This window comes from Perna viridis, chromosome 10 (genome assembly GCF_037379345.1).
Source record: "Perna viridis isolate PV_CMFRI_1.1 ecotype Kerala chromosome 10, ASM3737934v1, whole genome shotgun sequence".
NCBI lineage: Eukaryota > Metazoa > Mollusca > Bivalvia > Mytilida > Mytilidae > Perna > Perna viridis.
The window spans coordinates 35899067-35921779 of NC_142454.1; the positions used below are offsets into that span (position 1 = coordinate 35899067).

General features: G+C 33.6%; 1 protein-coding gene and 1 long non-coding RNA gene across 2 annotated transcripts; one reads left to right on the forward strand and one right to left on the reverse strand.

Annotated features, from left to right (window-relative positions):
* The first annotated feature begins 414 nt into the window (after positions 1–414).
* LOC148605598 (plasminogen-like) lies at positions 415–16281 on the forward strand. The gene is made up of 4 exons (XM_088547602.1): positions 415–1151; positions 1592–1851; positions 11847–12195; positions 13184–16281. The coding sequence occupies exons 1-4, from the start codon at positions 797–799 to the stop codon at positions 13429–13431; spliced, it is 1212 nt and encodes a 403-aa protein (XP_088403728.1). The 5' UTR covers positions 415–796; the 3' UTR covers positions 13432–16281.
* LOC148605599 (uncharacterized) lies at positions 1921–4379 on the reverse strand. The gene is made up of 2 exons (XR_015915836.1): positions 4135–4379; positions 1921–2757 (listed from the first exon to the last, which is right to left on the reverse strand). It is a non-coding gene; the product is annotated as an uncharacterized LOC148605599 (long non-coding RNA).
* Positions 16282–22713: the final 6432 nt, after the last annotated feature.

The window sequence follows — 22713 nt, forward strand, 5'->3', positions numbered from 1 at the left end:
GTGTTCTTTTCATGAAATGCACGAACTATCTGCTAAAGGACACAACTGTAATCAATCAATCATTCAATCAATGAATCGGCAATATAGCGTAACAATACCTTTCTTACAAGTAAAAGTTGGTTTGTGTGTGAATAAAAATGACTTGCATAAATACGCATTGACATAATCCCCACATGCATTCTCGTTATAGTTATTTATAAAATTAATTTAACTTGTTATCAGTTTTTTATGAAATTGAACCATTATGAAATAAAAAAAAATTAATGCTTTTTTTTTCACTTTTATCGGTACTTCAGATGCCCCATAAAATGATACGCAGGCCCTATTTTTAGTCTTTGAAAAATTTGGTCATTAAAAACAGGATTTTTCCATATATTGTCTAATTAATTGCGAAATTGACAGGTAATCAAAGCGAATCCACTAAAAATAATCATTAATGGCAAAAAAGTTTAAAGTTTTGTCAATGAAAACGCATCGTGTGTGATCTGCAAACATAACCGGAATAATTGGTCCACATATATTGAAACATGTCTTTTGAGAAGCACAAAGCCTTGCACAGTTAGATAAAATCATAATTATAATGGTTTTGTGTTGTAGATTTGATATTTATAATGTTTTTTCCTGAAAAATAAATCATTTCATCGTCATAACATTATTGAATTCCCTGCATTCAAGATCGTGGTTAATAAATATTTTTTTTAAATTGATTTTGCATGATTTCAATTAGTTGCACCGAGAAAACGTTTGGAAGAGATGAAGTAATTTTTATCACGTAAGTTGTGTTATCAAAGTGAAAATGTTCTCACTGCAATGCAGAATGGTTGAGTGTTTGAAACGTAAATATATTTTCTCTCTTGTGCTTATTTTGCATATGAATTTTTCAAATCCGAACGAGTTAATACGATCAACGGTGGCTGGTCGAAATCCTGATATGAACAACATTTACATAGAAAATGAAGAAATAATTCTCTTGTCAGTCAAAAGTGGAAGTGCTATATCGTGCATTGTATCTTGTATAAGGTATTGCTCATGTGGCAGTGTTGCATTTAATGAACAAGACGGCAGGTGTTTCGGTTACTATAAAAACTCAGTTAATACTTCCGCCGAGAATGTGACGGATGCTGATTGGAAGTACTTTGATTTGCTGTTTGGTAAGTCGGAAAATTTAACAATAATATTTCTAGATCACGGTTAAAACTCAATAAACTTATCAACACGATAGTGGGCTACAAGTATTACAAACATCATGATTATAACACAGAAAAAAACAACAGACACCATTTTAGAACAAAAATAGTCAGTCATTGTCATTGTCACTGTAGATATGCACTCCAATACTGTAATAGTATCATCAGTAATTAAAGAGCATTTATCTTTAATTAAATAATCATAAGCAATTCTGCTTGGCTTTAGTTTTGAAAAGTAACCACAATGTTCAACTTTTTTCGTCTCTTCGTGTTTCAGTTGTTTATTTGTCGCTATTAGAATAACAGAGTGTTGTTTCTTATGACAGAACTTTGTCCTCTTATAATAAACAAACCAATTAAAGTTGATCTTCCTACTTACGTTGTCATGGCAATATCTATTTCAGAAATGGAATGCAAGACAACATCAACAGGTACTGAATACAAAGGATCTTTGAATGTTACTATAACAGGAAGGACTTGTCAGAGATGGAATACTAATACGCCCCACTACATTTTTGAAGCTAACAGAATGACTGAAGATGACAAAAACTATTGTCGAAATCCTGATAACGAGAACGGTGGACCCTGGTGTCATACTACAGATCCGGGTATGAGATGGGAATATTGCAATGTTGCAATGTGTACATGTGTACACTCGAATAAATAAATATTATAATTCATGCATATAATCAAGAACGTGCATGGAATGCAGATGTATAGAAAACACTATGCATACTGTATTGCTTTATTATCCTGCAATGTAACAATGTGAATGAAATCTTACCAATCATTTGCCACACAGTTAAACATTACATGTAGAATCATTGATGTGAAACATTTTATAGATGTATACAAAAGTTTGATAATGACACGGCTTTATCAACGATGACATTCGAAGTAAAAATAACCATTGCTTACAATTTCTATCGTGGATAACGATAGTAAAACATTTTCCATGATAAACCCGCATCTCTGGACTCGGGGCACACCATTGTCTGCTTACCTAATACGTTATTGTGAATGATCATTCAAAATGTACGCCAATAATGTGTATATTCAATTTTATATCATTAGAAGTATTCGTTATATTATACATTAATGCCTTCACAAAAAGAAACGTTTGTTGAGACAAAGACCCACAAATGTTTCAACCTGTATTCTCCATTTGCTGATTTCGATACAAATACTAGTATGCCATCGTTTTTACTAAACAAACTCTTATTGGATACAAGTGTTTGAAGCCAGATCACCTCAATGTACCTAGAAGCCTCTACTGCATGATTTTCACAAATACGCTGGAATATGCTACATGTATATGTTGTTTGTGTTTTTAAGTAACTAGTATATCTATATTACATTCTTGCTAAAGATGACAGAATGGCCTGTTACCGCAGCGATAAGGTCAATTTTTAATCGTATGTCAAATACTAGGTAAATCTCACAAATTAGTAAACATCGGTCAAATCAGCGGAGTCTTGCGAATACAAATCCTAGTTCTTACTGAAACTGCATAAACAAGTGTAAAATAATCTTCTATGGCCTTAAAATGTCGATTTTTCATCTGCAGGTTCTGTAAGACATAATAAATTTACATACATAGTGAGGCAGATTTCAAATTCAAATTGAAGGAGATTTTATATATGAAAGATTTAATTTACTAGACCCATTTTATTTATTAGAAAAAGAAATGAAGGCGGCTTTTATATTGTACATGATGGTGTTGTCAGGCTATAATACGGAAAACCTGACCGCAAACCATAGTGGTGCACCGTGTTGGGAAAGATGCCACGTTCCTCGCACGTTAAAGAACCCTGCTGTGGTATTCGATAGGAGTAGGAACCTTTCCGCTCCGCCACAGGAGGCTAAATTGCCCGACCTTACCCATCCCTCCCCTTTTTCTAGTGGCAATCAAAATTTGTCGACCCTATTATCCTTGTGTCCCATCTCATTTTTCATTTCATCATCATTTCATGTTCATTTTATCGTCCATTTCATGTTCATCGTCTGAATATAGCTGAAATATTGCTGCTCGGGCGTTAAACCCCAACAATCAGTCAATCAATCATTATATTGTACGTGGTTTAAGTGTTGCAAAAAGCATAAACTGATCACCCTTTCGGAGCACCTGAGTTCAACCCTGTATTTTTGGAGTACGTACTGTTTGTTCTTTTGTGTTTAAAGATTTGCTCTTCGTCTATTGTTTTTTTCTTCATTTTTGGAGCACCCGGCATTGTTTTGTGAACGGATTTACCTTCTTTCGTACCGTATTGCGTCTTAATTTTTCAGTTGATTATATACAAAGAACTTTAAAGCTGCATTAGCTGTCAATTTTGTAAATTTTCGTTTCTTTTAAATTTACCTTAACTTTGAATTATTTCTACTAAATTGTATTTTTCTTGTACAATTTCATTTGATACCCACAAATAAAATGCATTAAATACATGAAATAGGTGGCTATATATTTATTGTCTTGCAAGACAAAAAAATCGACCTAGATAAGTTCGTATGCACGTGACTTCTGGTGACCTTAATTCGCGCATGTGCTGTAAGGGTCGCTTCTTTGATAACAAATCTTATTGCAAAGTGAAAGTGGTCATTCAACGGCAAGGAAGACCGACGGGCTTAAGCCGTAAAAGAAAAGAAGTTCGGATATGACGCAAGGATCCTTTTGAAATTTACGTATTGTGATATGATGCGGCTCAAATATGGTCAGTATTTATTTGAAAACTAACCAAGAAAAAGATGAAATGAAATGAAAACAAGACACGTGCTTACCTGTGTATCCGTTATTGATATTATGATAATTAAGTTTTAAAGGCAAAAGAGAAAATCGTTTGGAATTTTTATACTTTAGAAAACAGTAACATTAAAGCTTGATTCCTAGTTTACTTGGTTTTACATTAATAAATTTTTTAGTTCACAACCATACAATAATAGTAATACATACAGACAAATTTCCCCAATAAACAATAATGTTGACTGGGCGATATTATATTATCCCATGCATCAATATATGTCTTAAGGTTATTCCGTTCCTTAGGCAAGTTCGGATGTAATCAAAAAGTTACCAATATATGTTTAAATTACTGTTTTGATACGTTCTAATCCAGTCCAAGTAATCATATGATATTGATACGGTACAGGTAATGATTATATAGTCTAAACGTAGCTAACTACCAGTAAACTTAATAAGTATAGGATAGTCGAGTCATGACGATACAGCACAAGTATAAAAACATTATATAGGTTTAAAGGTTTGTACAACGATGGCCATAAAGATGTTATAAGAGAATATGAACCTGCAAAGTTTCAGTCAAATTATTACCTTCTTCAGCACTAGGCATAAACTGAGTGTAAATAACGTGAACACAACTCACTGCATCATCAAGTGAATATCTTAATTAAAAACCTGAGAGAAAATATTAAACATTAAACTTAAAGTTCACATAAGAAATTGGGAAAAGTAATTGATCTTTTAATTATCCGAATGTTTATTTTAGCAGTGTCTCGCAAGAGTTAGGCAGTTTATAACGTTCCTTAAGGTCACTTGTGTTTTCTAACAGTATTTTTAATAGTCTTTCGTTTGAGTTTATACTGTCCACAAACATGTAGGTATACATCAGGTAAGTATGAAGACCAGAAATGTGCAAAACAAAGGTCCAAAATTTGTCCTGAATATCAGCAGCAAGAAAGCATTCCAATGCCAGGTCTAATAGTCCCAACCTAGGGTACGTTACACCTTGTACAAATTGTCGGTTCGGTTTGGGGAACACATCTTAGTAGTTTAGACAGGAAAAAATATATTTGAAAGTTAAGCTGTAGACATCAAGTTGCTCCAACCTGAGAAAGTACCAACAGCGTGCACTTGTATAAAGCGACTGAAGTCATTGTCAGAGTTCGTTCGGGCATTGCGTTAACTTATTGCCATTGTTGAAATAGATGAAGAAACTATACTTTTCCAAGTCAACTGGGATAGACTTTTGTAGTGATATATGCGGTAAAATACTGGCCTAAGTTGTATTTAACCGTCTATATAGATCCGGGACGAAATGTTGAGTGTCTTTTTTGTCAAACCTAAACGTATAAATGCCGTTAAAAATAAAAGTTTCGCTGTTGCATCGCTTAATGTTAAGAAGATCAATTTCTTTTTATCGCTTTCAAAAATAATTCATCTGGTCCAACCAACATTTCTACCATATCTGACCTGGTGAGTGTTCTTAAATTCTGTATTTCCTTTAATAAATAGTGTTGCATTTTCCAAAGTGAAGACATGCCGCTTACAGTCAAATTATTCCATAGCTTGCAACCGTGCAATGCTAAGGGGTAACACAACCTAAAGTTACTCATACCAAAAAGTATCACAAGCCTTTTCTACTGCTCTAGCGCATTTCATGTTTGATGATATATCTATTCCAAGGTAAGTTTTCCAGTTTGTAACTTTGATTTCCTCTGATCCTGATTTCCACACGAAAGAATAATCGGTGATCACAGGTCTACGTATTAGAATGTTAGTCTTAGCACTGCTGAATTAAAATAGCCATTCGTTGAAATTGTTACAGTAAATGTTAACCAGATTCTGTATAGCCATATGACTAAGAGTCTATAATGCAATGTCATCTGCAAACACCCGATTGCCACAATTAATGGCTTTGATCTTTAGACCGTGGCTAGACGCTTTAAGCCGATTCTATAGTTCGTCAAAATATAGTTTATATAAAAAGGTAGATAACACACCACCTTGTCGTACACCATAATGATGTGATTCCATCCAGTAAAAAGACACTCTGCATATTAGTATAATATTGATTGATTATCTGTGGTCCTGTGATTCCAAGAAATATACGTTCCCTTATCAGTCCATCGTGCCATACAGTTTCAAAAGCAAGGACTGCACAAATAACACACTGTTGAATTTAATGGCACTCATAGCGGATTCTAACATGGTGAAATATGACATAGATTGACAATTTAATGATTTTGTGAACCCTTGTTGTTAATTATTCGGAAACATGACTAAATTATTAATCCATTTCTCGATTCTAGAAGAAATAAACTTTTCGAAAAGTTTATACAACGAACACAAGAACCTATCGGTCTGTATGAGTCACATCTATAACTTGGCATCACCATTCTTTCAATACGGGTACTATTTGTCCTTTCTTCCACACTGGTGAAATATGCCCGACGGATCGTTCACAATTAAATAAATGCGTTATGTTTAATGAGAATTGTCTTGCATGCATGTTCAGGATAAGATCTCCTACATCGTCATTTACTTTGCCAAAAAGATCCAGAGGAACGACCCTCATCGAAATGAGAACTGAGAAGCTATGTGCAATTTCTATTTGGTTTCTGAATGTTAGAATGTCAGTCCGTATTTCTTTCCATCCAGTTTTCTTCTTTTTGTATCCATTCTATAGGGTCCAAAAGGAACGTAAATCGCACTCTGCGGCTTCATCTTTCTCATGATAATTGTCATTTTGATACTGTTGTTTTGCATCATTTTATTTCGAAATATACGTTTAGCTAGTTTGTAATTACTATAGGATTCAAAATATGGCCCACGTGGTCTTCCGTCAGTAATCCAAATATTGCGCATTTCGCATACTGTTTTGTTGGTTGTCTAACTTCAGTAGTCCAGCCAGTAAGGTTTTAATTTGGCATCAAAACGATTAATAGGTATAGTATCGAGCGATTATCTTACTAAAATATTCGTTATAACAGTATTAAAGTGTCCAGTTGAAAGTACAGGGTCGGTACAATCAAGGTTTTCTATCAAAGAACTCATTCCGCTATCAACTAACAGCTGGTAGATGATCCGATGCTAATTCCGTATTCACAGTACTAAATACTTTACCCGATGAAATACAATCCATAAATGTTGCAGGTACTAATATATAGTCAATGGTTGTCTGTAGTGAGGCAAATGTGAAAATCCGGTACTAATATTTTTTCTTTGACTGGAATGAGAGAGTTTTTTTCGCAGAAAGCTGTGATATAGCTCGGCATTTTAACGTACACTCTTGAATATTGTTATCCAGTGGTGAATAGAGTCCAAACACAAATATCGAGAGTTCGTCATTGGGTGAAAATTATTCTACTGACCCGATTATTGCCAACAATGTCGATGGTTTCTGTACTAAAATCAAGAGGAACGATTTATGAGAATTGCATGTGTTCCACTGCCTACATAGCGTTAAGTATTTGACACTAGCATTGTAAGCAGGATGTATAGATTCCATGAATCTCGAACAAGTTTCCTTATGTTGTAATTCCGACAAAATCGCAATGTCACATTTATAGTTTTTTAATAAGTTGTTGATGCAGAATAACGAAGATATTTAGTAGAGTACATATGTAATACCTAATCATGATATTATAAAATTCTACGGCTTTACACTCCCTTCTCAAAAAATTAGACGGCATATCTATATTGATCATTGTTATTTTCGTATTGATCACATTTCTCTTTCCACTGGCGATTGATCATCCACTTTCTACACAGAACTTTAGTCCGCCAAAAAAAATCGGATTTTCGAGTAAGTCATTATAGTTATATAAAAAATGGTCGGTCACCATCATTTTGTAAAGAGACTATGACGTCATAAACCTTTTTGACAGTCTACTCGTTAAATTCGGATACTCAAATTGAAGGAATGGTTGTTATATTTTGTCTATTTGAAATAACTTTAATGCTCGTGGTGTGCACTAAAAAGCAATAAAAAGCAACAACACCAATGCCTAGAACTAAAACTAAGATATTTTCATTTTTATCATAATTAATTGAAATAGAATGTGATTTGATTTTTTCACCACGACGTTTAACTTGACAATATTCCAACAGACTGTTGTCCAATTAAAAGCTTAGTTGGAAATGTTTTTTGTCGGCCTACAATCGTAATAGTGTTTTGTTTATTTAGAAAGAAGTAAATATGGTGTTCATTTAAAAAGAGCACCAATCGTTACAATAGAAAAAAAAACAAATAGAAAATCGAAAATATTTGACTTAAATTTACCGCGATCGTTGAATAAAAAGAACCTTTTAATGATTGCTAAAATTATTAAATACACTTATCTTAAAAATAGAATATTGAGGTCGACTAACAATAGAAATGAATAAATCTTCAAAGACAAAGTTCTTTTTATGTTACGTTATAGAAAATGTGAACGTCCTCGTTCGCTGTAATAGGTGAATGTATGTTCTTGAACATTACTTTTGAAGTTGAAAATCAACAACAACAAAAAAACAAAAACAAAAAACAACAAAAAACAAAAACAAACAAAAACAAAACAAACAAAAAAACAAATAGAAAGAGCGAGATGAAAGTTTAAAGTTCTTGATCGTTAAGGTGTATCGATCTGCACCATGAAAACTGATTTGTTCAACATGTCATAGTTTCCCTTTCTTCTTCTGTCTACCCCAGACTTGACTTCAGGTCTCAGTATCGTATTAATTTTCCCATAAACTTCTATAGTTAATTGCATATTTTTAGGATTTTAAAAAAAATATGGAAATTGATTCAATAAAACTTTCACTTCTGTAGCATTTCTAAGAACATGTGATAAAATAATTTCCCGCAAAGAAAATAGGGTGAGTCCACGAAGATCGAACAGAAAAGTAGTCTTGAACTATAAATAGCCATTTTCCCTAGTTTCACTTTCGTTTTACACTCACCAAACCAACCTTTTCAGTGGAACATTTTTATGATATTATGTTAGATTTTCTTTTAAAAACTTCTTCATCTTACAGTGTGATCTTTGCTCTATTTCATAAGTCATTGTTCATATCTTTTGACAAAACATTAGTTTGTAGAGGGGCAAAAAGAAAATGCACTATATTTTTATAGCTTCCATGTTTTGACGTACACACGCTCAGGGATATGCAATACGATACTGGTACCTTTATATGAGCAACTCGGCGGGTGTTTCCAGAATAGCAGAGGATGCTTACCCTACTGGTGCACCTGGTCCATGCTTTCAGTTTTTAGTGGAGTCCGAGTTGCTCATTTACTTTTGTTATTTTGTATGTATTATTTTAGTTACTTCATGTTCTTTGTTGTGATTGTCTGAATTCCATGTCTGATCTTTGTCCCTTGATTACATTCTTTTGATTTCCGTTAGAATCTTGGTTCCCTTCATCACTCCTTCCGTTTTTGTGTATTTACTGATGCCAACGATTTTGCTTAAATGATCTCTTACTGTGGACGTTTGATTATTTCTTCATTACGGTCAGTAGATAAATCGTTTTGAAAAGCAGGTTATCGATGATAAAACACGTCTGATCTTTTATGTTTTTAATCATATAGCTTTATTCTTCTATAAATCTTAAAAGGAATGGTACAATATTATACTAAATGAGGAATAGATGGTTTCTCAATGTCCTGAACTATCGATACTGCTGATTACATATGTAATTTGTTGATAGAAAGATCTAGCCAGAGAGAAAACGGATTATACCTGTCAATTTCAGCAAAAAATCTTCTTTATTATTTGGAGAAAATTACTTAAAAGAACCTTATAAGATAATCATAGTTATCAGTTTTTTGTTAACTTTAAGGTAACACGGCTTTATAGGAGCAGTACTTGTGTTGACAATATTTTTTTCGAACAGTCGCCACAGGAAATATTGCGGTTTTTTCAAATGAAGTAAACGAATTAAACATTGTATGCTACATGTACAATAATGTTTAAGGTCTTCATTCTTTGTATTAAATATTGAGCTTCAATAATGTAGCTCCTTAGACTCGGATAGAAATTATCATTATCGGTGCTGGATTTGGCTTCCTATTACGATAAAATTGAGTTTGAGTACTTCTTGTAAACATATTTTATTTTAATCTTGAACTTACAAGTATTTGGTTCTAATGCTGCTGATGATATATAACACACTGAATCCCGTGCTTTTTGTTTGTGTTAATATTGTATCTAAGTTACACATGTTTTAAATTCGAAATCAATTCAAACCAATTTATGTGCTGAGATTTTGACAACTTGTGTTCTCTTTTCCTGATTATAGAAACTACGATAACATCAACTTCAAAACTATTCTTGAACTTTGTTGAGAAATTGTGATAGGTTGAAAATAATAAAAGCAATAAATGCAGAAAAAAATTTGTCAATACATATTTTATGAAAATCCATCGTGTGATATGAAAACTCCATACGCAGGTACTGAAGGGATGTTGCCACAGATGAAAGGAAAGTGGACAATTCTGAATGAAAAGTCATCACGTTTATCGTAAAGTTTGGTCAGTAGTTTTCCTTTACCATCGATTTCTAAGTGTAAGTCAAAACATGAGGCTGACCTCACAGTGTCTGTAGTATCCTACATCTCAATTTTTTTTGGGTAGATCCGATGTATCAAATCCCCGAAAGATAACACGTCATCTATATAGCGGAAACTGAGATTAAAGAATCACACTAAATGATATTCTTTCTTTTGGATCAGATCAGCCATAAAGTTAGCCTCACGAAAGTGAATGAATAGGTCAGCAAGTAGAGGAACACAATTTGTTCGCGTTGGAATGCCGACGGTATGTTGAAAAACGCATCCACCACACTGGATTTACGACACGGAAAAACTGTCAAGGTACATATTATTACGATAAGATACATATTCAACATATAATCACGAATCGGGGAGGGAGATATGAAATGGTCCAAATTGGCAAAATCAGTGATTAACAGGATAACAAAATAAGCCAACATGTTCGGTTCAGGCTAAGTAAAATGGTGGATTAAATCAAGTTTTAACTAGCCAAACCGACCGCTTCCATAGATGCCTAAGTGCTTCAGGTGTAAGTTTGTGTTATGTAGGTAGAGAAGCCATTATTTTGTTGATGATTTGATTTTAATTTTGTACATGTTAGAGGCATTTATACGTTAATTAAAGAATGACTGTTATATTTTTTCCCGGTCTATGGAAAAACCTCAATTACGTGGTGAAAACTAAAGTGAGCACCACTGGCGTTGAGGTTATTTCAAATAGATCGAAAAATTATAGCAGTCATTCGTTATAATAAATTAATTTTAGTAACTAAATACAACGAGTAAATCATTAAAAAGGTTGATGACGTCATAATCGCATTCCACAATTTGGTCCATGAGATGATGGACAAAATTGTTTATCCAATCAGAAAACGTGTTAATTCTGAAATTAAATTATCAAGTAGGGAATTATCCCTTTGCGCAAGTTCTGAAGGGTATATGTCAAGTAAAAAGCTTATGGAATTAGATAACAGTACATGCAAAATTACCGGATTTAAAAAAAAAAACATGTACACTTGTAGTGAAAGTCTTTGAGGTAAAACAAAGCCTTGAACACTTTGATGAAATCATTATTGTAATAGTTATGAATTGTTTTTTAGATATTAATTGTATTTCTAACTTAGACAGAAAGTAAAGGAATATTTGTATTTCTGCTTTGCTTTGTTTGGTAAGAGTTGAAGAAAATTCAATAAGGTATCGCGAAATAAGACTTTTAAATACTGAGCAAATAGGAAAAAAACGTAGTTGCTATATTAAAAATAAAAGTACACATGTTGTCACGATCTCGGTACATAAAATACTGGAATTGATTGGGCTAGGCTCATTATAGAAGTAATTGGTAGCTTAAAGGGTTGAGTTAGAAAAATAGAGATTTATATTTACGGACAGTAGATTATCATAGCATACAAAATGATCGTTTGGAAAAATCTAACTACTTTTTTCTTTTGTTCATATATTATGTCAACGATTTTTCCAAAAATGAATGCAATGATACGATCAACAGTTGCAGGAAGGAACACCCTGTTAGACAATATTTTTGTACCGAATAGTGAGGGTATCATCATATCAACGCAAAGTCGAAGCAATATTTTGTGTCTAGCATCTTGTTTAGAATATTGTTCCTGTCGCAGTGTAGTGTATAATATACATGACAGAAGCTGTTTTGGTTTGGATAGAACCTTATTCAACACCGCTGATTCTTTCACAGATAATGGTTGGAAGTACACCGAGTTGCGATTTGGTGAGAATACTTTAAACAAATACAAAATATAAATTAACAGGAGCTTTAAAAATATGTTTTAATGTTAACAATTAAAACTAGGGGCTCAAGAGAGCCTGAATCGCTCACCTGGTTAACCATTTGCTTATTTGAAAAACTTTAGGAATGAGGCAAGCTAAGTCAAAATCAACTAAAATTATTCATAGCATTTTCATGACCTGAACCAGAATTTTGCTAAAGGCAACAATTTTTGAATTTTTTTCAAAAACCTGTCTTGTGACCCCTAAGTTTCATTTTTAGTATAGGCAGCCATATCTATTCACAGATTAAAAAATCACAACAGTCATTTTGAGCACAATACACTAAAGAACTATTATGTTTACTTTCATTCAATGATCTTAAATTGTTTTAGAGAAGAAGATTTTCAAAGTTGCACATGTGAAAAATGCAAAAATAAACTGTTTCAGGGGTCGTAACTCCTACATCAGTTGACCAATCATTTTGAAAATTTGGGCATAGGTCCATCTCATTATGCTGAACAATATTATTCGTGCCAGAAATATGCTAACGGCAACGGTTTTTGAGTTATTTTAAAAAAACTGCAATCTGACCCCTATGTTCTATTTTTAGTAACATCAGCCATGTTTTGTCATGGATCAAAAATCCCAACGGCCATTTTGTGTGGGATACCCTAAGAAACAATCATGTCAAGTTTAAAACCTGTCAGTTTAGTAGTTTTTGAGGAGAAGATTTTTAAATTTGTCCACGACAACGACGACGACGGACGCCAAGTGATGGCATAAGCTCACTTGGCCTTCGGCCAGGTGAGCTAAAAAGGAATAAAAGGTTACATAAAAAATATAAGAAACAAAAAAGAAAAAAGAAACTTAAAAGCAATTCAGCAGACAGATGTATCTTACTTTTTATCCATAAGACTCCGCTCTTCATGAACAGGGCATAAAAATCCTTGTAGTCGTTACACATTACATTAACATTTTCGCTTTTTCAGAGCTGCAATGCAAGACTACACAAGCAGGGATTGAATATTTAGGAAGAATAAATGTTACTGTATCTGGAAGGACCTGTAAGAGATGGGATTCTCCCTATCCCCATGGTACATTTTTCATTGAACTTCTTGGAGCTGATGAAAACTACTGTCGAAATCCCGACAGTAGTTCCGGTGGTCCTTGGTGTTATACCATGGACCCGGATGTGAGGTGGGAATTCTGCAATATAGAAATGTGCAGATGTAAATAACAAATGTGTGATTTCAATTTGTCAAATGCCTCTTATTTTCTGAATGTTTCAGCATATATCAAAACAATGGAAAATTGAACTTGGTGTGCCTATCTGTTGTTTTTGGATTTTTAAATTACAGAAAAGGCGAGCACTCTTTTGAGGTTGGTACAACTTGTTGTCTTATATCCTAATTGTTACATATAAGATGTTTGTATTCTGTATTGATCTCAATAGTTAAATCCAAATTCGACAGATTTTTATGCTTCGTTTTATTATTGTTTTCTTTCCAATCATTGTCCGAGATTAGGGGGCGTACCGCTCACAAACATGTTTAACCCCGCCATATACTTTATGTGCCTGTCCCCATCCAGGAATCTGTAATCCAATTGTTGCCCTTTTTCATATTCTTTGTTATTCATTCTGCGTTTTAACTATACAGATTTCCGTCTGTTATTAATAGTTTCACTTCTTTTATTTTATTTTTACAGCTTGCTTTACGGTTTTTGCCCATCAGTGGAGACCGTAGGGTGACCTGTAGAAGTGTAAATGTTTGCTTCTTGATACTTGGTGGATGACTGTCTCATTACCAATCATCTATATTTTGATTTTTAGTTTAAAAATGTATGTATTTTTATTTAGAGTTAAAAAAGCATTTTTGGTATATTGTTTTAGTTAGCCCAGTTAATTGTTTTACCCCAATTAGGGGTATAAAAAGAAAATGGCGTAAAAGGCCACAGCGCCTATAAATAAAAATGAATGTTTGGGTGGACAGGATCTCACGATTTATTGAACCGCCTATAAATTATATATGGCGAGTACGTGCTCTACTTTAACAGTAACTGAAGCGGATATCCTCCCGGTTTTAAATTAGTAAATCTCAATTTCGGTACGTCCGAAGATATTCAATGCAGAACTCTATAGTTTTAAACGATAAGAAGTTCAATTTCTAAGGATCCGAATTAGTATCAATTCAATCACCGGTATTTCTACAGAGAAGAGCGTCACCAAACTATGTGGTATCGTAGAAGCTTAATCACATGATATAAGCCTGTGCACAATTTTGGTATACATGCCCCGTGATCATCTTTCACACCCCCGATCACACATCCATCCATCAGCTGTGACCTTTTTTTTAAACTGTGAGACAATAAAAGTAACAATGGATACATTTGATTGCGTATAACGCACAAAAGACAAATACTTCAAAAGACAAAAATGATGTTCTCTTCATCGCTATTACTAAAAGCATGAGGGAAAACCCAAACAATGGAAAACGGTTGGAGATATAAAGTTCAATCGCACTAAATAGTACCATTTCTCGTGAACATTAAATCTAATTTAGAAAAAGCTGACAAATTGTAACAGTTCAACGGTGCTTTTTTCCGATGCTATTAAGTCGTCACTAGAAGCTGATCCTCTTAGTTCTTCTCAATGGAAAACAAATTTCAACATGCACTGCCTCCGCCATCAATACTTATCAGCTTCTGTAAATATTGCTTGCACAGCGTCAATTTCTTTTGTCATATAACAACAGGACCTGAAATACAAACAAAAGCACTGCAGAAAAGAAAAGAAAAATAGATAGGTACATGTTTTATACAATATCAGGAGTGAGTGGGGATGGTGGTGGGGTTTTCAAAGATCCTGATTATGGCTGTGTAGATGCATGTAAGTCACGTGACTAGTGCATATGTACACGGGGATTCCTCGTGCGGTGTATGCATTAAGACTACGCGCAACTTTCATCCGAAATATACATGTAACAAAACAAATTATATAAGATCTATCTTAATCTACTTTTATTTTACACTAAATTATTCATATTAAAGTGAAAACAATAGAATAGAAATTGACTTATTTCTACTATAAATTTAGCTTTAATTGATAAACGGGACGAACCTTGAATCATAATGTTATGTTTTATTTGATAAAATTACAATTTTTGATCCTTTCAAAAAAGAAAACATAACAATTCATACAATTGTAACAATCAATTTAGGACATGAATTATTGATATTAGTATACATATCATTAATTATTGACAAAGGTGTTCGGGCATTAAGTCATGACTATTGGCTTAAAATATCAACTGTGTTGTAATATAACAAAAAAAATGTTCGTAACATGGTAGAATATATAAATATGAAAAAATGTTTTGTGGTATTTCTTCATTGTAATTACATCAAAATGGTGCCTCAATAGTACGTCATTCAATAGAAATGCCGACAATTGGATATATATTGTTGTTGTTTCGGACGTATTTACATTCAGGAAACTATTTATATTTTCACATACGAGAAACTATGTAATAATGAATGTTTTCACTTAACATAAAGTTGTTTCTTAGGTGTGGACACCATTTCCTTGGAAGAAAATTACCAAAATGTACAAAATTGACAGAATATCTGAATTTTAGTTGACTCATTTTGTTCTTTTAATGTTATAATTATCAAAGTCTTTTATGTTTTCTCTATTGTGAAGAATTTTAGTCTCCAAATTTAAGATTCATTCTCTCAACACTTTATTATTAATTCTCGGTTGTAATTAAAGCCAATTTGGGCCTTGGTCGCCCCTTCTCCTTTAAACAATATAAGCGCCTATGAATTCTCAATTCTCAGATTGAAACTCAATATCACAGGAAAATTGTATAATGAGTAAACGATATGCTACTACAGACACAAACACTCGTAGATACTTTAAGCATCATATAACCATCAATGATATGATTACTATACATATCTAGATTTCCCTCACATCAAAAAGACTGGTGTTACATCGGCATAAATATAACATATAGAAAAATATCTTCTTTTTAGTAAGATACCCTACGATTCTTACATATTGCGCGGTGTTCGGAATTATCAATGAAAAAACCCTCTTTGTTTTTAAGTTAATAAGCGTGAACACAAATTGGTATTGTCCGAGGGGCAAGTGAGGACGCAGACTGGTATTGCCCAAAAAGCCCTAAAATTCGTTTTGTCTTAAATGCGTTTGCATTGGCAGAGACCTATAATTAATTACAGGTCTATAGCATTGGCTAGAAAACAAAATGTGGCATTAAACAGCAATTGATGCCGGGGGGAGGGGGGGGGGGGGCACTCAAATACTTTTTATAGGGGATACCGCTGTAATTCTGTAACCCGGCCCTATTCAATTATAAAATACCTAGTTTTTGCAACTACAATATTCTATAAAGTTTCATAAAATTCCATTTAGTGGTGTAGCAGGAATAAAATTAAAATACGGGAATTCCTCTGTGTAACGAAAGGAAGGAAGGATGGATAGCTCTATCCCTATAAACCCCCAATAAATAAGGGGTAACATGATTTAGGATTTTTCCTCTGCTATACATAGAGGTAATGGAGGGTACTTGTTTTTTTTTTGTCCTATTTCTCAAACACTAATTTGTAAGGTTTATTTGTACTTATAATAAGACAAGTTATATACATATGCCTTACAATATTTCTTTCCTTGGGATGTACTTGCATGAATGTGTTGAACTATGTCATGTTAAAGATTGACCATTTCACTTAATATTTGTTGCTCTAAATATGGACTCTTAGATTTTTTAGTTTACCATTTAACAGAAACTCACAGTGTTGTATATATCAGTTACATCGAATAAAGATATTTCTGTTCTGAAGTTTTTATGCACCATGAAAACTGATTTATTCAACGGGTCATAGTTTTCCTTTCCTCGTTTGTCTACCCCGGACTCGACTTTTTATGAGCAACTCTGCAGGTGTTTCTAGAAAAGCAGAGGACGCTTACCCTACCAGTGCACTTGGTCCATGCTCCCGGTTTTTCGTGGAGTCCGAGTTGCTCATTTGCTTTTGTTACTTTGTATGTATGATTTTAGTTACTTTATGTTCTTTGTTGTGTATGTCTGTTTTCTATGTCTGGTCTTTGTCCATGGATTACATTCTTTTGATTACCGCTATAACCTTGATTCCCTTGACTACTCTTTTAAGTCCTACAACTCTGAAAGGAAGCTGCAAAGTTGTTATAGACTACATGAAGTTACATGTATTAAAACTTTTCTTCAATTCTTGGTGTCATTTTCCTGACATTTTGTATCTTTAGGAGAAAGAACGCAAAAAACTTCACGCAAGCAATAACTTATTGCAAGCAACAATTTCTCACCATGCATTTCGTCATTACTGGCTTCTTCGGAGACTGCAAAATAAATAATAAATTAGTGAAAGATGACATATTGCTCTATAACAAATGAACGTGTAACAATAGGTGCCAACACACTGGCTGTCCCACTATCAAATATGCAGCCCCACTAGTATATAACCAAGAATATAGGTTAAATACTAGTGGGGCTGCATATTTGATAGTGTTAACAAGCCCCTGTGGTGCCAATTGGACTAGTAATAATACTACAAATATTTTGAAAGTAATACATGGTATAAAATTTAAAAATTTGGATTGTATGGTTAAATTTAGTTCAAAATGTACATAAATTTGATTGACAAAAAAATGAAACTGCCCTGACATACCAAGAAACATACCTCTAAAGGAGTCTATGTCAGAATTAACTTCTACTCAAATGACCTGGTAACATATTGATAACTACACTGTACATACAAATGTAATTCCCTGCACAAAACAATAACACGTCTGCCCAGTGTATGGCATACAGTATTAGTTAAATCTTTGTACTATAAAAAATAAATAAATGTAAAATCCCAATACCCAGTAGTTTTTAATCAGATCAAGTCACAAACCCCAAAATGGCACCATGTAGTTCAATCTTAAAAATATCAATATACTTGTACCTGGTGTTTCGGTAAAATGCTGGTTTCTGGTCCTTTTTTGGTCCATCATTTTTTAAAGGTTCAAAACTAGTCTAACCTTAGCGGTATAAAACATTGTAGAGCAATATAAGAGATATTTATTTGCTTGAGTTACATGTATATAGTCCTATTTTATGAAATGCTTGCTTTTGGCCCTAACGGTTGAGGTCATATCTCCCAAAATCAATACCAATCTTTCTTTCGGATTTGAAAACTTGAAAAAAATTATCACACGAAACTAAGTATCTATGGACATGCATTGATAACAGAGAAAAGTGTCAAATCATTATGTAACAGCAAATTTTGTTAAGTCGAATAAAACACATTTAATCAAATTGTATTAAAATTGGTGGAAGAGTTTTCAAGTTGTTGTGTGTCGTGAGAATAAAGACAGGGTTCTGAAACTTAGATCTTGAAAACCATGCATAATATTTGTATTACATATTGTAGCTACATGTATAGATAGAAAACCCTTTCAATTTATATGATAGGGCAATATAGATATTGATATTTAATACAAAAATGTCCAGTGAATTAGGATAGGCTCTGTAAGTTATAAAATATGTTCTGCTGGACAAATAAAATAGTACCCAGATTTCCAAGATTACCAGTTAAGCAATTAAAGCTGTTTAGATCTCTTTTCGTAGATACATGTACATAAAGAAAAATCATACATGTAATCTTTAATTGCTGGAATTAATTAAGACTTGCGAATCTTGGTCACTCAGTTGGCTCTAATAAATTGTATATATATGTAGCACCAATATGTGGAGAATTTATGGCATTTCATGAATGCTTGTTTAAAAAAAATGTCTGCTCGATAGTGCATGTTTAAATAGGATGGAATTAAATTCAAATCCCTGCATTGACTTAACAAACCCCTTGCCTTGTAGAACCATATACATTGTCCGTCAAATCTTCTTCTTCTTAGGCAATGCCAACAAAATTTCCCGCGCAGTTTTGGGTTAGTCTAACATATAGGTGACCGATGACTGACAACGGGTAACAATCTTAACTGCATTTGCAGTGTTCGGCGAACACTTTATTGTTAATTCTATCTTTAAATGATTTTGAAAAAAAATATTGATGAAATAAAAAGAAATGATACACACAATTTGATTGTAAGAAATGATAAACACCACAATTAAAACTGTTTTAGACTCATCTTTATGGATGCGGGCAACTAAAAGTGTACAATTGGAAAATGGGAACAACCGACTTATTTTTTTACTCTTATGAGGCTGACTTTTATAGCTGATTTGATCCGAAAGAAAGAACATCGTTTAGCTAGATCCTTTAATCTCAGTTTCCGCTATATAGATGACGTATTATCATTTAACAATCCTAGTTTCGGGGATATGATCTACCCAAAGAACAGACGCTGTGAAGTCAGCCTCATATCTTGACTACACATAGAGAGCGACGGTAAAGGAAAACGACCTAACTTTACAACAAAGGTGATGACTTTTCATTCAGAATTGTCAACTTTCCTTTCATCTGTGGCAACATCCCTTCAGCACCTGCGTATGGAGTTTTCATGTCACAACTCACATGTTATGCAAACCTTTTGTATCGCGCTATACTTCTTACAATTAGGCTTTTAGAACAGGGTTATGTTGCTACAATTGATTGAAGTCACCACTTCAGAAGTTTTACAGAAGTTTTATGGTCATCATCATGAACTCGTGGATCGTTACCATGTATCCATCTCCACCATGAAAACTGATTTGTTCAATGTATCACAGTTTTCATTTCCTTTTTCGTCTACCCCAGATTTGACTTTATGAGCAACTCGGCGGGTGTTTCTAGAAAAGCAGAGGACGCTTACCCTACCGGTGCATCTGGTCAATGCTCCCAGTTTTTAGTGGAGTCCGAGTTGCTATTTACATTTGTTACTTTGTATGTATTATTTAAGTTACTTTATGTTCTTTGTTGTGTTTGTCTGCTTTCCATGTCTGGTCTCTGTCCGCTAGAATTTTGGTTCCCTTGATTACTCTTCCTTATATGCAGGTGTTCGATGGACAATAGTTACATGTATATTTAACGAATCTAGTATCTCTCTTTAAATCGTACATCACACGAAATGTTAGAAGATATAATACTAATATATATTTATATAAAAAATATATATTAATATAAATTCTAAACTTTCTTGGAAGATATTTACACGGAGTATAAACTTAAATAAACCCTCCACAGAATTGTTTTAACCGCGTCTAATTGTGATGGACAGGAGTAATAATAAAAAAAAATGTTGACTTACGTGTTGTTAATAGTACACAGATGTATGATATTGATTTGTTTGTTTGTTGGGGTTTAACGTCCGAGCAGCTATATTTCAGCTATATTCAGACAATGAACATGAAATTGATGATAAAATGAACATGAAAAAGGGATGGGACACAATGACAATGGGGTCGACTAAATTTGATTGCCACTGGAAATAGGGAGAGGTGGATAGGGTCGGGCAATTTAGCCTCCTGTGGCGGAGCCCTATTGTTCCTACTCTGGGAGAATACCACAGTAGGGTTCTTTAACGTGCGAGGAACGTGGCATCTTTCCCAACACGGTGCACCACTATGGTTTGCGGTCAGGTTTTCCGTATTATAGCCTGACAACCCCAGCATGTAACACGCCAGGGGTACCCCATTCCACCACCTGGGGCGCACATCACAGTTGCTCTGTGGGCAGAGCGCCCTAGCCCTCGGCTAGGGTTCTGAGCACTATTTAGTCGCCTTTTACGACAAGCTTAGCGCTGCTGCAGGCCTATTCTTTTAACACCCGAACCTGCACGGGGATGTATGATATTGAAAACCTGTCAACTACTCTTAAAGGTAAATTATTCGCATTGAAATTAATTTTAACAAAGGTAACTTGAAATGCAATTATAAAAAAAATAAAGAAGTCACCTTGTCATACCACTTTTACTTGCGTAAGCTTTCTTCCGAATATTGCTTTACAACACAGTGTGTGGGTACTGCGGGGTACATACATTTTATCCATATTTTAAATTGCTTCTGTGATCATTATATAAGGTTTCACTTACTTTTGAAAGTACATAATGATTTTCATGAAAAAGCTGTCGACTAAGGTATTGAAACAACGAAACTTCACCATTAAAATAACCTCTCTTCCCAACACTGCTTTACGACATAGAGAGAGGGGGTACCGGGGGGTAGTGTGGTACATTTCATCCATATTTAAAAAAAGGACCGTGAAGAAATTCCTTAGTCGGTCATGATCATTTATACGTAACATTCCCATGTGCATCAGTTGTTTTCATTCATTCCGGTAACTTGAATGAACATCAAATTCATATTTAATAAAGATATTAAACGTTATGTTTCAAAAAAGTTACATTATATTCCGTAAAAATAACTTATACATATACTCAATAGCACTCGCCACGTGCCACGTGCGCCATCATGTATAAAACCAAACAATAACAATCGTCAATGAATGAAACATATGACTCAAAAATGTAAAAAAGTACTGTTATTGTCCTATTAGAATATAAATAAATCAATTATTGTTTTACCACGGGCTGACCATTTATGCCGCATTATTTTACCCCAAGCTAAGGTAAGCAATAAAAATGGAGTTTCCGTGATTTATTTCTTAAAGAAACAGAGTTGCCCATTTTCTGTTCTTTCTTTGTACGTGTTTATTTGTTAATTCATATGCTTTATTTCCCTGTCAAGTGTTTATCCCTGGATTGCATTCTTTATAATGCATTAATCCAAAAACTTATACATATACTAAGAACGTTAAGAATTATAAAATGTTTGCAATACTTCGACACGGGCAGAAACCTACATGTCAAGAAACGTATAATGCAATTGATTTTTGTAGATGATGAAAAATAAAAACAAGGAAAGACAAATTGCGTTTATTTTGGGATTGTCCTTTTTATTTGTGATAAATACGAATATGACTCCCAAATTTGAACTATTAGTATTCAGTTTTAAAAAGTTATTTCAGTGAAGGCATTGCATAATTGACAGTGTTTTTGTCCTTTTACACTGAAATATTTCTTTTCTTCATGACTGATCCTATTACAACGATATTGCGTCATGTTTGTAGTTGATTTATATCATATTTGTTATATGTTAGTATACGAAATCACAAAAAAAAGTTTTGTGGAAATCTTAGTTAAAATTACATTTCATTCAATGAAAGCAAAATCTTAAATAACGCTGATCAATAAATACAGAATAATATACGTGAAAAAAAAACTAATGATTTCATTGTTACTTTCATGATAGTTAGAACAGTCATGATCTCTGCATGGCTAGTTTTTCAAGTTGATTATAATGTCAGTGCCATCTGCAAGTTAAAGATAATATTTTCCGAAGAATTAAAATAAACGTAATTCAAAGAATTGTACATCCATAGAACATAGGTTAACAGTCAATTTTTAAATGGTCGGATGGAAAACTGGTTTGTATTTGCACTTGTGTTTTGATACTAATTTTTCAAGGAAATAATGCAACGAAAC

What these genes read in the sequence shown, in the direction of transcription:
- LOC148605598 (XM_088547602.1), top strand. Translation starts at nt 797, where the DNA reads ATGTTCTCACTGCAATGCAGAATGGTTGAGTGTTTGAAACGTAAATAT. An exon ending in CATGTGTACACTCGAATAAA is followed by an intron (nt 1,852 to 11,846) that starts TAAATATTATAA and finishes TACGGACAGTAG; the next exon opens with ATTATCATAGCATACAAAAT. An exon ending in GTACACCGAGTTGCGATTTG is followed by an intron (nt 12,196 to 13,183) that starts GTGAGAATACTT and finishes TCGCTTTTTCAG; the next exon opens with AGCTGCAATGCAAGACTACA.